General features: G+C 40.2%; 1 protein-coding gene across 1 annotated transcript; it reads right to left on the bottom strand.

Moving 5' to 3' along the window:
- Positions 1 to 9,978: 9,978 nt before the first annotated feature.
- APOLD1 (apolipoprotein L domain containing 1) lies at positions 9,979 to 14,697 on the bottom strand. The gene is given in 3 exon segments (XM_079140071.1): positions 9,979 to 13,292; positions 14,558 to 14,560; positions 14,563 to 14,697. Coding segments are annotated over 3 exon segments (867 nt in total). The 5' UTR covers positions 14,683 to 14,697; the 3' UTR covers positions 9,979 to 12,548.
- Between the last annotated feature and the right edge of the window lie 1,323 nt (positions 14,698 to 16,020).

Below are 16,020 nucleotides of genomic sequence, written 5' to 3'. Positions count from 1 at the left end.
TATTTATTTTTTTTATTTTGAGAAAGGATCTCACTGAGTTCCTGAGGCAAACTTTGAACTCCTATTCTTCCTGCCTAAGCTTCCCAAATCCCTGGGATTATGTGTGTGCGCCACCTCGTCTGGCCAATTCCTGTCCTGATTCCCCTCACCTTGAAATATGCTCGAAAGAAAGATCCTTTTCACTTATCTTCCAGGAAACCACAGATCCTGGGTTTTCTCCTACCTTCCTGGCTACTCCCTCTCAGTATTCCTAGCTAGTTCTTCCTCATTCCCACCCGCTCTCCACTCTAACTGGAGTTCCCACGTCTGAGTCCTGGACCTAGTTCTATTCATCCTTTAGTGATCATAACGAGTGTTGTGATTTTTCATACCACCCATTCCTAAGAGCCTCAAAGCTATCATTCTCCTCTAACTCCTTCCTTGAGCTCCAGCTTCATCTGCCTACTAGACTTTTCTTCTTGGATGTACCAGGCATCACAAACTTAACATCTGTAAAACTGAACTCCTATTTCCATAACTCCCCAACTCACTCCTTCCCCGGTCCTCTCTGTGTCAGCAAATAGCAACAGCATCCTTCTAAATTACCCAAGCCCAAGCTCCCCTCTATATCTTGCCTCCCATATCCAATCCACCAATAAATCCCATTGGTGGGCCCTCATCATATTCCTCATCTGGAATGTGATTACTTTTTTCACTTTGGCTACAACTCTCACCTGATGATTGAACCCAGGACCTTGTGCTTGTGAGGCAAGCGCTCTACCAACTGAGCTACATCCCCAGCCCTCACCTGAATTATTACAATAGCCTCCTAACTAGTTCTCATGCCTCCATTCTTCTCTGCCCCAGTAAATTCTTAACAGAACAGCAAAAGAAAGCTTTTAAGATGGAAGTTTGATTGTATTTTTCTCTGCTAAATCTTCCAGTGACTTCCCATCTCATTCAGAGTACAACCCTAGGTCCTCACAACAGTCTGTTAAGCCCTATAGAGTCTGGCCCTGCACCTCTGACCCCATCTTTCACCTCGCTGCCTCTCGCCCACTTGACTTTAGCCTTTCTGAGCTTCTGTTCCTTAAGTACATAGGGCACTTTCTGCCTCAGGATCTTTGTATTTTTCTGTTCCCTCTGCTGGGGATACTCTTTTCTTAGATAACCCTGTGGCTGTCCAACACGCAATGCAGGTCATATTGTCATTAAGTCCTGGAAAGCCCTCCTTGGTTCCTATTTCCCAGCACTCTTCCTCTTGGCCCCTGCCTCTGCTCCCCTCCTCCACAGCACTTATAACCAAATGGAAAGCAAAATAATGGCCCCTTAGAGATGTACATATTTGAATTCCCTAGAATCCATGGAGCATAATATGCTACATGGCAAAAGAGAATGGGGGGGCAAGAATGGAGGAAGGAGGGACTGTATAGAGGGAAAAGAGGGGTAGGAGGGGTGGGGGGAAAGGAAAGAAAAAAATAACAAATGAATCAAAAACTATTACCCTAGGTAAATATATGATTACACAAATGGTATGCCTCTACTTCATGTACAGAGAAACAAGATGTATCCCATTTGTTTACAATAAAAATAAATTAAAATTTAAAAAAAAGAGAATTGGGTTGCATATGAAATTAAAGTGATAATCAGTTAACCTTGAAATAGGGAGGTTATATGAGATTATCCAAATGAGTTTAATGTAATCACAAGGATCCTGAAAATCAGAAGGAAAAGCAAGAGGATGTCAGAGTGGTGCAATATGAGGAGGACTCAACCATCTTTGCAGGCTGTGAGGGTGCAGCAGGAGGGTCTCAAGTCAAGGAAGGTACAGCCTCTAGAAAGTAGAAGGGCAAGAAAGCATTTTCCCTTGGAGCCTCAGAAGGGAACTCAAACCTGTCAGCAACTTCATTTTGGTCCATAATGCTAAAATTACATCAGATTTCTGACTGTAATCCATTTATGTTATTTTAAGTCACTAATTTCAAGGTGGCTTTTTATAGCAAAAATAAGAGACAAATACACACCATCTCCCAAGCTAAATATTTACTTCTTTATGTATGTTTGCATTCCCTGCCATCACTAGAATACAAACTCCATGATAACAGAGATACCTGACTCATTTATTCACTATGCTCCTAGGAAAGTGCCTAGGATATAATAGGCTCTTGTTACATCTTTTGCAAAATGGATGAAATATCTGTATATACATTGGTGTGTTCTGTGTATTGGGAAGGGATGAGGAAGAGGAGAGATGAAGCAGCAGTTGTAATGTGGAAAGATCATGTGCTTATGTGTAAAAGAAGTAGACTGAGGTTCGGATGGAGCTCAGTGGAGTTCAGAGTACCTGCTTGGTAGGTACAAGGCCCTGGGTCCAATCCTCAGCACCAACAGGAAGACTAAATTGAGCTTCTAGAGATAGGTTATTGCCTTGAGCCATGATTACTCATTCCTGAGGAAGAAAGAAGTTCAATAGCTTTCCAGAAAAACTAGTGGTTTTCCATAAAAAGTAGTAGTGGAGACAAAATTCAACTTGACTGTGGATCACTAAAGGAAAAGTCTCTTTCTTAATATCTCCTATACACCAAGAGAAATGGTGTCCTCCTATGCTCACAAGTAAATGTGGGTTACCAGCATGATAATAAAACTTACAGAACAGGCCAGACTGGAGAGGTGGGGAATGGTACCCCCAGATAACTCAAAAATCTTCCCCCTCTTTAGATACATTCCTTATAAACTTTCAGAGATCAGGGACACTTTCAGAAATCAAAAAGTTCATTGTAAACACCATAAATTTGTGATTCAGTTCCAAAACCCAATAGCTTTAGCAAGGGAGTTAGTACTGGTCTAGGGCTCTGTTTGGGTTTTTATTCCAGCTCCACATATTCCAGAGCCTATAAAGGTGAGATATCCGGTTCAACATACAATTGCCCTTCCTCTGCCTTGTTTCCCATTAGTTTGCTTTGGTGGTGTGTGATGGTCTGATTCTTCTTTTTGGGTCATTCAAAACCACCAGGTCTTCAGTTTCATGGCAGACACTAACCTAGTAATGACCAGATCCTGCCTATTCCCACTTATCTCCTTCTGCCTTCTACCCTCTTCCCTCTCCCAAGTTTCCCCCACCACCTCCCTGGCCCCTTTCCTTTCTGACTCAGCCCTTTAACAGTTCCTAGACTACCTAATTTTTTTTTCTCATTAAAACTACAGAATTAAGTCATCTTAGCCCTTCACAATATTACCCACAATAATACACTGGTGAAATATAACAAATATCTCAGGAACCCAGCACATCTTTGGGGTGTGTACTCAAATTCAGAACTAAGTTTTAGATAAGGCTACATTCCATGAGATAGGAATATGAGAAAACCTATGATTTATGTAAACGAATTGATGATTGGAATACAACCTGAATTTGAGAAAAAAGAACCTGGAATGAGGAAAACCACCGTAAAACAGTTTGTTGCAGGTTTTGGAATTAAAGCCTAGAACTGTTGTTGTAGCAGTGGAATGAATAAAAATGAGTGAGGGAGAGATTTAGTGGAAGGATAAACTTTGGCAAAGTTGTATCAGAGAAATAAGAAAGGGGAAATATTTGGAGACTATGAGATTTCAAGATAACAAGTCGGATACTAATGTTTCCTTTGATCAAGGAAGAAAAATTGCGAAACTGGGCCAGTTTTCCAGAGGAGGAGGATAGATACAGCTGTAGCTGGAGTGAGAAGCAATGTCAGTGGCTCCATGTGGATGAATAGTCCCAATTCATTTGTTAGTCCAGCACATGCTTACAGAGCATTTCTTGATGAAAGACACTTGTGGGAGACTTAATGGAGTCTGTCATATGGTTTAGACCATTAACAGACTTGTTATAAGCACAAATGTCTTTAATAAAAGTTATCAAGTGATAAGTGCAAGAGATGCAAACAGGTTGCTCTTAGACATTCAGATTAGAATAAGACCACATCTGACTGAAATCAAAGCCTGGCATTCCAAATGGGGGCGTGGGGTAGCAGGAACACAGCTAAAACTTTCTTCGTTATTGTTGTTGTGCGACGTCCTTCGTTGAGTCAATGATTTCATTTGTCTTCATTTTACCTAATACCTACCAAATTCAAATTGAGCTAAGAGAATCCTTCAGAGCTGGCTCCCTCCATTTCAATACCCAATCACCAGGACTGGTATTGGAAGTGGGCGTACCCTGGAAGTGGGCGTACCCTGAAGAACAGCACGACAGAGGTGAGGGAGACAGCAGTATAGACTTCTCTAAAGTCGGGTAATATTTAAAGTTTAGGCATAGAGGAGAAAAAAAGCTGTCAAGGAAGCTAAAGAGTCAGAACGACTAATAAAGGCTGGTGTCACAAAATGCAAAAGAGAAGAAGGTTTTAAAAATTGAGTTGTCAAGCTGGGCATGATGGTGAGGCCAGTCTCCACAACTTATTGAGACCTACCTCAAAATAACTCTGGTATATATACACAATGGAATACTATTCAGCCGTAAAGAAGAATAATATTATGGCATTTGCAAATAAATGGATGGAATTGGAGAATATCATGCTAAGTGAAATAAGTCAAGCCCAAAAACCCAAAGGCCGAATGTTTTCCCTGATAAGTGGAGAATGATGTATAATGGGGGTGGGGGTGGGGAATGAGAGAATAATGGGGGAACTTTAGAATATGTAGAAGGAAATGAGAGGGAGGGGGGTATGAAAAATGGTGGAATGAGACAGACATCATTGTCCTATGTATGAGTATGATTACACAAATGGTATGAATCTATATTGTGTACAACCACAGAAATGAAATGATGTACCCCATTTGTGTACAATGAATCAAAATGCAGTCTATAAAAAATTAAAAACTAAATAAAAATAATAATAAAAAAAGGAAAAAGGACTAGGGTTGTAGTTCAGTAGTAGGGCATTCCTGAGTTCCATCCCTAGTACCAAAAGAGAGAATAAAAAAGCAGTCATTAAATTCATTTGGAAAAATAAGAAGCCCAGAATAGCCAAAATAATCCTTAGCAAGAAGAGTGAAGCAGGAGGCATCACAATATCAGACCTTAAATTATACTACAAAACTATAGTAACAAAATGGCATGGTATTGGCACCAAAACAGACATGAAGACCAATGGTACAGAATAGAAGACACAGAGACAAACCCACATAAATAAAGTTATCTCATGCTAGACAAAGGTACCAAAAACATTCACTGGAGAAAAGATTGCCTCTTCACCAAATGGCGTTGGAAAAACTGGAAATCAATATGTAGCAGAATGAAATTTAACCTGTACAAAACACAACTCTAAGTGGATCAAGGACCTAGGCATTAGACCAAAGACCCTGCATCTACAAGAAGAAAAAGTAGGTCCAAATCTCTATCATATTGGCTTAGTACCTTACTTCCTCAACAAGACTCCTAAAGCATAAGAAGTAAAATCAAGAATCAATAAATGGGATGGTATCAACTAAAAAGCTTCTTCACAGCAGAGAAAACAATCAAGAACATGAAGACAGAGCCTACAGAATTGGAGGAAATCTTTGCCACCCGCACCTCAGATGGAGCATTAGTCTCCAGGATATACAAAGAACTCAAAACATTTAACACTAAATAAATAAATAAATAACCCGGTCAATAAATGGACTAAGGAACTGAACAGGTGCTTCAAAGAAGAAGAAATACGATTGGTCAGAAAATATATGGAAAAACATCTCTAGTAATTATAGAAATGCAAATTAAAACTACACTGAAATTCCATCTCACTCCAGTCAGAATGGCAATTATCAAGAATACAAATAACAATAATGTTGGTGCAGATGTGGGGGAAAAGGTACACTCGTACATTGCTGGTGGGACTGCAAATTGGTGCAGCCACTATGGAAAGCAGTATGAATATTCCTCAGAAAACTTGGAATGGAACCACCATTTGACCCATTTATCCCACTCTTCATTATATACTCAAAGGACTTAAAATCAGTATACTATAGTGACTTGACCACATCAATGTTTATAGCAGCTCAATTCACAATAACTAAGGTATGGAACCAATCTAGGTGCCCTCAACAGATGAATGGATGAAGAAAATGTGGTATATATACACAATGGAATATTACCCAGCCATAAAGAAGAATGAAAATATGGCATTTTCAGGTAAATGGATGGATCTGGAGAATATCATGCTAAATTAAATAAGTCAATACCCCAAAAAACAAGGCCTAATGTCCCTTCTGATATGTGAATGCTAACACATAATAAGCAGGGGGAGGGAAGAACAGAATTTCATTAGATTAGATAAAGGGAAATGAAGGGAAGGAAGTGGGGATGGACATAGGAAAGATAGTAGAATGAATCAATCATGACTTTCCTATGTTCATATATAAATACATGGCCAAAGTCCACATCATGTACAACCACAAGAATGGGAAATTATACTCCATGTATGTATAATACGACAAAATACACTCTACTGTCATGTACATCTAAAATAAACAATCTAAATTAAAGAGAGAATTGAGTAATCAGCAATGTTGAATGCTACAGAGAAGTTAAAATAAAAGTTCAAAAATAAATAGTATCTATTATGCAAACTCTCAGAGTACAATATTAAAAATAAATGATCCATAAAAAAAGCATTATTATTTTATACAGTTTTATGCTAACCAAAGTCTTATTCCTACTCATACCTATCTACTCATCTCCAGCAGTTTAGTCCATAACTACTAGACTGAAGTGCACACCCTAACAAGAAAGTTGACAAACCTGGTCAGTGGTGGATGAATGGAATGACCCCCAAAAGATTTATTTTTAGAAGTTTTTTGAAAAGATCTGGAAAAGTCTGTTGAACCACTGATTCCTTTATTCGTGTCTATGTTGTCTCAGTTAATACTTCAGTTCCAGCACATCGGCAATTTTTAAAAGTCCTTATTACTCACATCTTTCTAGTCCAGGTGTTTTGTTCACAAGAATCTTGCCATGGTAGGAGATCTGGGGAAGCATTGCAAAATATTTGTCTGTACCATATACACACCCAGTACTAGGGATGCTCTACCAGGGTGCTCTACCACAAAGCAACACACCAACCCTTATTTATTTAGTTATTTAATTTTTGTTTTGAGATAGGATGTCACTAAGTTACCCAGGTTGGCCTTGAACCTGTAAACTTGAATCCTCCTGCCTTCAGCCTCCCCAGTAGCTGTAAATACAGGTGTGTGCCACGCACCAGGTTGTACATAACTTTTTAATGATCAAACCTGAAATTTGATGACTTTGAAATGGTCAAATTTCCACATTTCTATTGCAAATATTAGCCATTTTAAAAATTGCATTTTAATTTCTCAGATTCACCTACTGGCATAAGATTATAACCTGGATTACTAAATTGTTCATACCACGAAATCTAGAACCTTGTCAGTATTGTTCATAAATTATAATACATGATACAAGATGAGTGATCAGTAAATGTTTTCTGAACAAATGGGTCAATCTGACAGTATTTGTTATCAATATTATCACTGTAATGAGCTTTTGTTTTATGTAAGGAATATACTTAACTATCAGAGTAGCTAAGAGCATATCTCTGGAGGCAGATTATTAGAATTCAAATCCTGGGGTACTCTTACTAACTGTGTGACCTCTCGAGTTTCTTACTTTAATGATATGAGGTAATTAGAGTGTTATCTCATGAAATTTGTGTAAGGTAAATGAAATAATACAGGTGAAATTATACTTAGAACAGTACTTGATATGTTCTCAATAAAGATTCGCTATCATTATTATTATTATTAAACATTCCACATTTATTTTCTATATGATCTAAATGTCATTTTATTTAAGCACTGATAAAATCATTGTTCTTAAATGATATTGTTGAGAGTGCTATTACAGTAATAAGGTAAGGGCAGAAGCAAAGGCCTGCATGTCAACCAGGGAGCCTAGAAAAAGAAGTTTTTCACCTGAAAGAAAGAAGACCACTGTTCTCCCAACTCCATCTGCATAAAAAGCTTCTCCCAACTCCATCTGCATAAAAAGCTTTCGTCAATTACAACAGTTTTGGTAAATTTGGCAACTGCATCCAACCAGGATTTGACTACTGTGTAAGGAAATCAGAAACCTTGGCTGTGACCCTTGGCTAAAGCTCCTTTGCATCCCCACTTCTGGGGTTATGTTGGAAATACAAAATGGGATGAAACATCATATTCTGCAGATGTAACCTCATATAGACGATCTTCTGTGTGGGTAGGCATGTCCACACTGGAGGTCATTCTCTTCGCCCTCCAGTGTTAATGCCAGTCAGCTGTGGTTGTGCTGAGGACCCCTAATGTGTGTGCCTGGCCCTCTATGGGTCTTACTTTATCAGTACCATTTCCCTTCTCCTGAAAACTCCCTAGTTGCTGAGATTGTTTTCAGATCTCAGGGCTCACTCTGTCCTGTTCCAGAGCACAGCAGGGTTTACTTTCCCTCTTATGAGTTTGCTAGGAACAAAAAGTAACATTTCAACCTCCTGCCAACTCAACAGGAGATATACTGCAATTAAATGAAAGGGCACTTGTTACTACAGGAATCCCACATGTTTCAGCAAAGATAGGAAACCAACTTGCCACCACCTTAGCAAACAGTGTCCTGCTCTTTTTGGTTGTACAGTCAAGAATAACACCAGTTCCAGTTCCAGGAATGTTTCCAAGGTGTAGATGCAGAGGCTGGCAGAGTGAGGTCATTGCCAGAGTAGTCCCCAACTACTTGCCAGCAACTGTAACAGGCTTTTTGATTGGAATTCTGTACCACTCCCCCAATAACTACCCAACTTTGCTTCCTTGCCAACCGAATCCTAGGCATATTGGGGATAGCACTATTCTGTTAAAAATACTACATTTCCCAGCCAGTCTTGTACCATTAAAAACAGTGACTTGCAGGGCTGGGGATATAGTTCAGTTGGTAGAAGGCTTGCCCAGCAAGCACAAGGCCCTGGGTTCAATCCCCAGCACCACAAAAATAAATAAATAAAAGTGATTTGCAAGATTTCAGGCAAAGTTTTGCCTTTCCAATAATGATAGTTATGTCTTTTGACTTTGACATATACCATATTGATAAATGACAGGTGTCTTAGGGGAAGTGCACAAAAGCAATTAGGATCAGAATGTTTCCTAAGGATTTTTTTTATTTTTTTCCTGGTGCCTGGAATTGAATCCAGGGTCTCATGCATGCGAGGCAAGTGCTGTACCACTGAGCTATACCCACAGCTCCACTAAGGATTATTGTTCAAATAGAGCAGAATGTAGCTTTATTGAATCTTTGCAATGCACCCCCTTGCCCTCCCTATCTGCTTCTCTCTAGGGTTTGTGTTTTGTGAAGCTAACTTGGCTGACTAGGTTTTCTTTCTTTTACTTTCCAGTTTGTACTTATGCTCAAAGGCTTTGAGAGTGCTGGAAGTCTGCTGTCTAGATAGCCAGGGAATTTCTGTATATGAATTGATTATTTTTTTTAAAATGATGCATAGAGTTTCATATTGAATATTTGGTATTCTAAGTGAAAATGATCGAATATCTGCCCTTTTTCAAAGTGACTAATCCATACACAAGAAAACATGGAACTACAAGTAATTATAGAAAGATCAAAAAGGTTGAGGCATGAGCTATTTATTTCAATAAAGGAAAAGAACTGATTTTGCTACAGTTGGAAAAAATAAATTCCAAATTCCTACATTGAACTGTATTCCCACTTATTTTCCCATAATGTCTTTATCTCAATGTCTCAATTCCCTCCACTTTCTTTTCACACCAAACTATTGAATGAGAAATAAATCAAGCTGACTGCTTGACATATCTGATCCAGAGTAGTTTTTACTCCACTTCTCTTTCTCTTTTTTCTCCCAATAGATACTTTGACATTTACCATATTAGAAATGACAGTTATCTCTGAGCAAATGCACAAAGCAACTAGAATCAAAATGTTTGCTAAGGATTATTTTTTAATGGAGCAGAATGACGTTGAATATATAAATCTTTGAAATACAGAACCAAATGAATCTCTTTTATTGTGAAACAAAATAATCCAAATGATTGCAAACCCAAGAAACAAAAAGAGAAGTACTTTTAACATTTAGTACAAACACATGTATTTTCAAACCCTGACATTTTTGTGTAGTACTTATAATCCTAAATACCCATTTCCCTTCCCTTTACGACATACCATTTCAACCTGTTTATAGAATGAAGACCTTAAGGAAAAGCCTTATTCACATTCCCACGAAAAAAAAGAAATATTTGTCACTAGGATCAATTTAACTGAATTTGATTAAACCCTGGTAAAGGCTCCAATCTTTATAGCAGACAAATAAGATGATCTTTCATTATCAACAAGTTCCTATTAATACCAGTTAATTAAATTATTCAGATGTATTTATTGAATTTCTACTATGTGTAACTATTGTTCAAAAGCAGACACACTTCCATAGATGTAAAGTGGGCCACAAAAATAAAATAATAACTCTAGAAGTTTATGACTTTGGCATACTAAAAATACCCAAATGATAAGAAAAAGTTTACTGCCATTATTGCTGCTGCTTCCAAAATTGCCCAGTTTTTTTCTAGGGAACAGTTCAGACACGGGCTTCACACAGGCCAGGAAAGTGCTCTGTCACTGAGCTACAGCCCCAGCCCCTTACCTTTGTGATTTAACACAACAGCAATATGAAGTACATTCTGGGGTTAGCATCTCTGCAAGGCAGTCTGGGAAATGACAATATTTTAAAAGTTTAAAAAGAAGCCAATATTAATTTCATAATAAGCCAGGACACACATTACAATTTAGAGGGAAAACAAACCCTCCCCCTAGTGCTAAAATTATACTTCCTCAGACACACTCTCATCATTGGGAAGGAGGGGCATAGGTTGGATAAATGTATAGCAAATTGAGTAATGCAGCCAAATTTTTTGTATGTGACCCTGATGACTTTCCAACTTATTTTTCAACATTACAATTGTAGGAATGGAAACTGAAGAAATGACAAGTATTTTCTTAGCCATAACTGACAGGTTTCTTACAGTCCCCAAAGTCAAAATGTGACACATCACTATAACACTGTAATACAAACTATTTTGTTTATCTCCCCTAAGACATAACTTCTAGGGCATTACATTTCCAAGGACTAAGTAATTTCTTCACTTGCCTCGCATTTTTTTTTAATTTCCTAAACTAAAGAGATTCTTTTTCCAGGTCAAGTGTTATCTTCTGGCAAAGTACCTTCAGGATAAATATGCTTCATCATTTATATATCCCACAATTCAAGCCTCCATTTACAAGCTTAAAATCAGGTTCTGGTCTCTCTGTTCAGAACTCCCCACACTTATTTTTTAAAAATTACTTAAAACATTAAAGGAAAAAAATCCCTCTGAATAAGAAATACTTCTTAGAAAATCAAACTCAACTTCATCTCTTAAAAAAAGTCTCAATTAAAAAATAAAAAAAAAAAGCCTCAGTAGTCTTCCATTCAGAAACGTACTATTCGGTGATTAAATAAGATTAAATGAAAATAATAAACAGTAATTAAATACCAAACTTAAAATAAATAAAAATATGTAGTCTGGAGACGAAAATAGGGAAATATCTGTTTCTGATAAATTCACATTCCTTTCTGTACCAGTTTCTACAATGAGTGGGCAACACTGCCCTCTTACGGGCTTATGGCGCTACATCCCTCAGTTGGGTGAGAAATTGCCCCAGGATGCGTTGACCAGCGTTGCTTGCTCGCATGTACATTCTTTTTTTGTTTGTTTGCTTCTGGGACTGTCTTTGCCTGACTCTGAAGACCACGGAGCCCCTAGAGAGGCCGTGAGACTTTGAGAGTCTCATCGAAGCGACCATAAATTAACATTTGTTGCGGTGGTTTTCAAGCCTTCAGTGTACATCAGAATCGTCTGCGGGTCTTGTTAAACACAAGTTGCTGGGCCCCACATTCAGAGGTTCAGTTTCCTTAAACCTAGGATCGAGTCCAAGAATTTACTGGGTGATCCCGGCAAGTTCCTGGGTGGTACTAATGAGCCAGTTCTGAGACTACACTTTGTGAGCAGGGCAGGAAGAAGAAAGAATGTCAGCTCCAGGCCCTCTCTGGGTCCTGACCAGAATTCTGTAGTTCTTTTTATCAGAAACTCCGGAAGAGAGGTTTTAAAGCAAGTGTCTCCTCTTATAGATATTTTGAGGACCTCAAAGCCTAGTGGGATTTGGAGAGGACCCAGAGGGTGGCACCCTCTCCAGTCTCAGCTCAAACTGTCATTGCCTTCATCCTTAATCCCAGAATAACTCTAAATCTAACACCAGGCGTGTCTGCCCAGCTATGTGAAGTCTAAAAGATTCTTTAAAAAGGAAAAAAAAGAGTTTTCAGGTCACATACACCACTAAGATCACACAAGTGAGAAGTCCCTCATATACAAGCCCAGGCGGCAAGTCAGTGATGGGAAAAGGGCTGTGAGCACCCACCCATTTTCTCATCCTTTGCACTCAGCTCTTAAGCCAACGTGGCGTTTTTCTGGAGCATCCCATGGGAGTAGTTTCGAGGCAAGGTCATTAGGGGGAAAGGATGTTCTCAGAAAAACAACCCTGCGGGCTGGTCAGCAAAGACCCTGAGGTCGTGGCCACGGTTGGATTTGGTGCAGAGTTGGACCCGGGACTCCAGCTGTTCACTGAGTTCGTCCAGAGCCCCGGTGCAGGACTCCAGGCTCTCAGCCAATTTCTGAATCTTGGCCTTCAGAACCGCCTGGCTAACCTTGGTGGCCCCCTCCGCGCGCCTGGGGATGAGGAAGCCACGTGAGCCAAAGAAGACGATGAAGTAGACAGAGTTGTACAGGGCCATGGAGGCGTTCCTCCCGCTCTGCAGCAGCTGGCGGTCCCCGCGGCCCTGCCAGCGGCAGAAGAACTCCAGGCAACTCAGGATCTCACGCATCTGGTCCTGGCAGGTGGCCGCGATCTCCTGCACCCTCCGCACCTCCCGGGAGTTGCAGAAGATTAGGGAGAGGTCGGACGTGATGGTGACTGCCCCTCCAGCGGTGGCCACCCCTAGTCCTACAGCCGACGCCAGAAGCGAGGCACCCAGGGTGACAGGGCTGAGCGAAAGCCCCACAATGGCAGCGACCGCGCCCGCGGCGCTCAGTGAGCTGCCGGCTACATTGGCCGCCAGGGATCGCCGGCGGAGGCGCTCCAGGCGCTGGGCCACCTCGCGCAGGCGCAGCACCTGGCCGTGGAGCCGGCCGCGGCGATCCAGCAACAGCCCTTGGAAGCGACGCAGTGAATCCGCACCTTGAGGCTCCCAGGCCACGGGGCTCTCCATGCCCTGCGGAGACACAGACAAGCAATTAGCTTGGAGCCTCGGTGCCTGCCGCTGCTCTGCTTGTGCTTCCTTCACCTAAGGGGGAGTCGTCAAAAATTAAATATACCCACAATTGCCACGCTAGGTGAAACCGGACCATTTCTAATAGGTCATGTATCAAGTTCTCAAAGTTCTGAGATCTGGAACAAGTCACACAAGTTCTTAGGACATTATGTCCGCATATGCCAACAGGAATACTGCCATCTTCTGCTTCTATCCCAGGAACCGCTTAAGATGGACCTCATCAACTATTAAATATTTAAATGAGGGTGGGTGGGGATAGGTCGCTACTCCAAAACTGAAGCCACTGCTGTTTGAAAGACAACATTTTAGCCTTTCATTATATGAAGACTTGGATCCTAGGAGTTTTACAATACCATTTTTTCCATTTCTTTCTCTGATAAGTAAAAAGACAAGTCACCAAAATCTCAAAAAGTATATTGTCTGTCAAATATAAGAAATTGGTTTTTTCTAAGTTAGATGCTTGCCTGAAGCAACTTTCTTCTGTTTGTCTTCCAGGCTCCCATCTTTGAATCAAGCCTAAGACGCATTATGCACTATTCATTCTAACTAGGGCCCAAAGGTTTTCAGAAATCTGTCTTTGATGAGTGCTCAATTAAAACTAAATTACATTCAATTAATACCTCCATGTTTTGTTGTTTTGAAAGCTTCCTCTAAAGTATTAAGAAAACTTTGAATAAAATAAAGTTGCTAAAAATGTTGCTGGACAACTCATTGAGGGTTACCTACCTAGTACCAAGTTGAATCAAAGCCAGTGGAAAGTGACTAATAAAGAGAAAACCGAACATCCTGGAGTAAAAGTACATCCTTCCTAGTTACCAGAGATTCCCATCTTCATGTCCACTGTACTCTTTACCATCAGGGACTTATTTAAAGTGGCAAATAAGCCACAAAAAGAAAGCATTTCAAAACTGTGAGATGTCAGGACAAAAATCATTATTCTCTTCTGGATGATGATGAAACTGAACCAGAGACATGTTCTAGATACAGCTGGTTCTTCACAGAGCCTAGTTTAGCATCTTTGTCTCCTGACTCCTGAACCTTAATTTTATTTGCAGGCTTCCATAAGTCAACACACCAGTGATATTTCCAAGTAAAAAGAGGAAATAAGAAAAAATCTTCCCCAGTACATAATGGACCAAGGCTACAACCCCTGTATTACCATCCAAAGGACATTTTTCAGACCATATCCTAGAATCCCCACTTACCATTCACTTCTGGCTGCCTCCAGGAAAGAAAATTCAGAGGCTGTTTCTGGATGAGTGTGCTTTATAGTTCCAGAGAACCAATAGCCACCCTGGGAAAGCTTTGTCTCATTCTGAGAATTTGCCATTTCCTGCCCTGACCCCTGCTGCCTTCATCCAGAAGGATGTGACATGGTGGAAAATGACCTGCCAGCACAGCACATCCCGTATTTAGGAAATGAACATTGTGTGTTCGCTTTCCCCCAAACGCAGGAAGAGAACCACAGTCTCTTCCCCAACTTGAAACAAGTGTTGTCATCCTCCCAGGGGGGATACCCTGCCTTTCCTCTCCTGAGAATAGCTAATGACGCCATCGCGGAGGCTTTCAAACGCACCCCAGGCTGACCAATTATAGTGTTTCTTGAGAGGCCAAAATCATTTTTAAAAAGAAAAGGAACGGGTGGATCTGATATAGCCAGTCATAGCTCACGCCTGTATTTCAAAAAGTATTGTGCATCTGTGAGTGGTTTGAAACATGTGATCCATTCAGCTGTACAGCCAGCACTACCCGGCCTCACCCACCGGAAGGGCTGCGTGTGGTTCTGGGCATCTCCAACTGTGGAAAAGATAGGAGTTCTCAGAAAGGACAGGCTGCAGGCCAAATGAGGCAGAAAAATCAGTAGCATCAGGCTGTACGAGCAGCTAATTATACACTTCCAATGGCAGAGGAGATATTGCTTCCCTGATTTTCATTCGTGGCTCATGTGATAGTTAAATGAATGGATTCTATCTATATGTTAGTGAAGCATGGTCTCAAAGGCAATTATGTGGATGATTTAGGAAGGAAAAATGAAAATAGCATCTAGGAACTTGCGCAGACCAGATCACGTAGGAGAGGATAGATGTCTCGTTTGAAGGTGGTTAGAGTTCAACCTGTGAACTCAGTCATACCACAGGGATTCAAATACATGACCCTTCCTCTAACATTCTCGCCTTCCAATTAGGAAGACCAAATTGATTTTTCATTTAAATGAGTTTTATCTTCACTGTTTCATTTGGAAAATCTTAACAACTATATCATTCTGGAATACAATGAAGTCACCACTTGCTTTTATAATTTGTATTTATCAACACAATACGATTTTATAATTTGTGCTTATCAACATCTACTATGTACAACCACAGTCATTTTGAACTTGATTATTCTGAACTTGGTCAATGTTCAAATATTCTGGTTATAGCTCCTCAAAAGATAAGATGCCTTTAGTATCCACCTGTGCTTTTGAAATAAGAAGTAGGTAAATATCTTCTGTCCACATACACATAAGTCCTCCAAATAGGATATAAACCAGGGTAAACTGAAAGAGTGGACAAGGAGAGACTGTACTCTGAAATTTCAGTTCCCATATGCTCCAACTTCCTTGCACATTGTCACGTGATGAACACGATCGAATATCTATTTCATGAGTAAAGAATGCTGGGTCTTT

Source organism: Sciurus vulgaris (genome assembly GCF_902686455.1).
Source record: "Sciurus vulgaris genome assembly, chromosome: 5".
Classification (NCBI taxonomy): domain Eukaryota; kingdom Metazoa; phylum Chordata; class Mammalia; order Rodentia; family Sciuridae; genus Sciurus; species Sciurus vulgaris.
The sequence above is the reverse complement of the archived record's forward strand: the minus strand, read 5'-3'. Positions and strand labels throughout refer to the sequence as shown.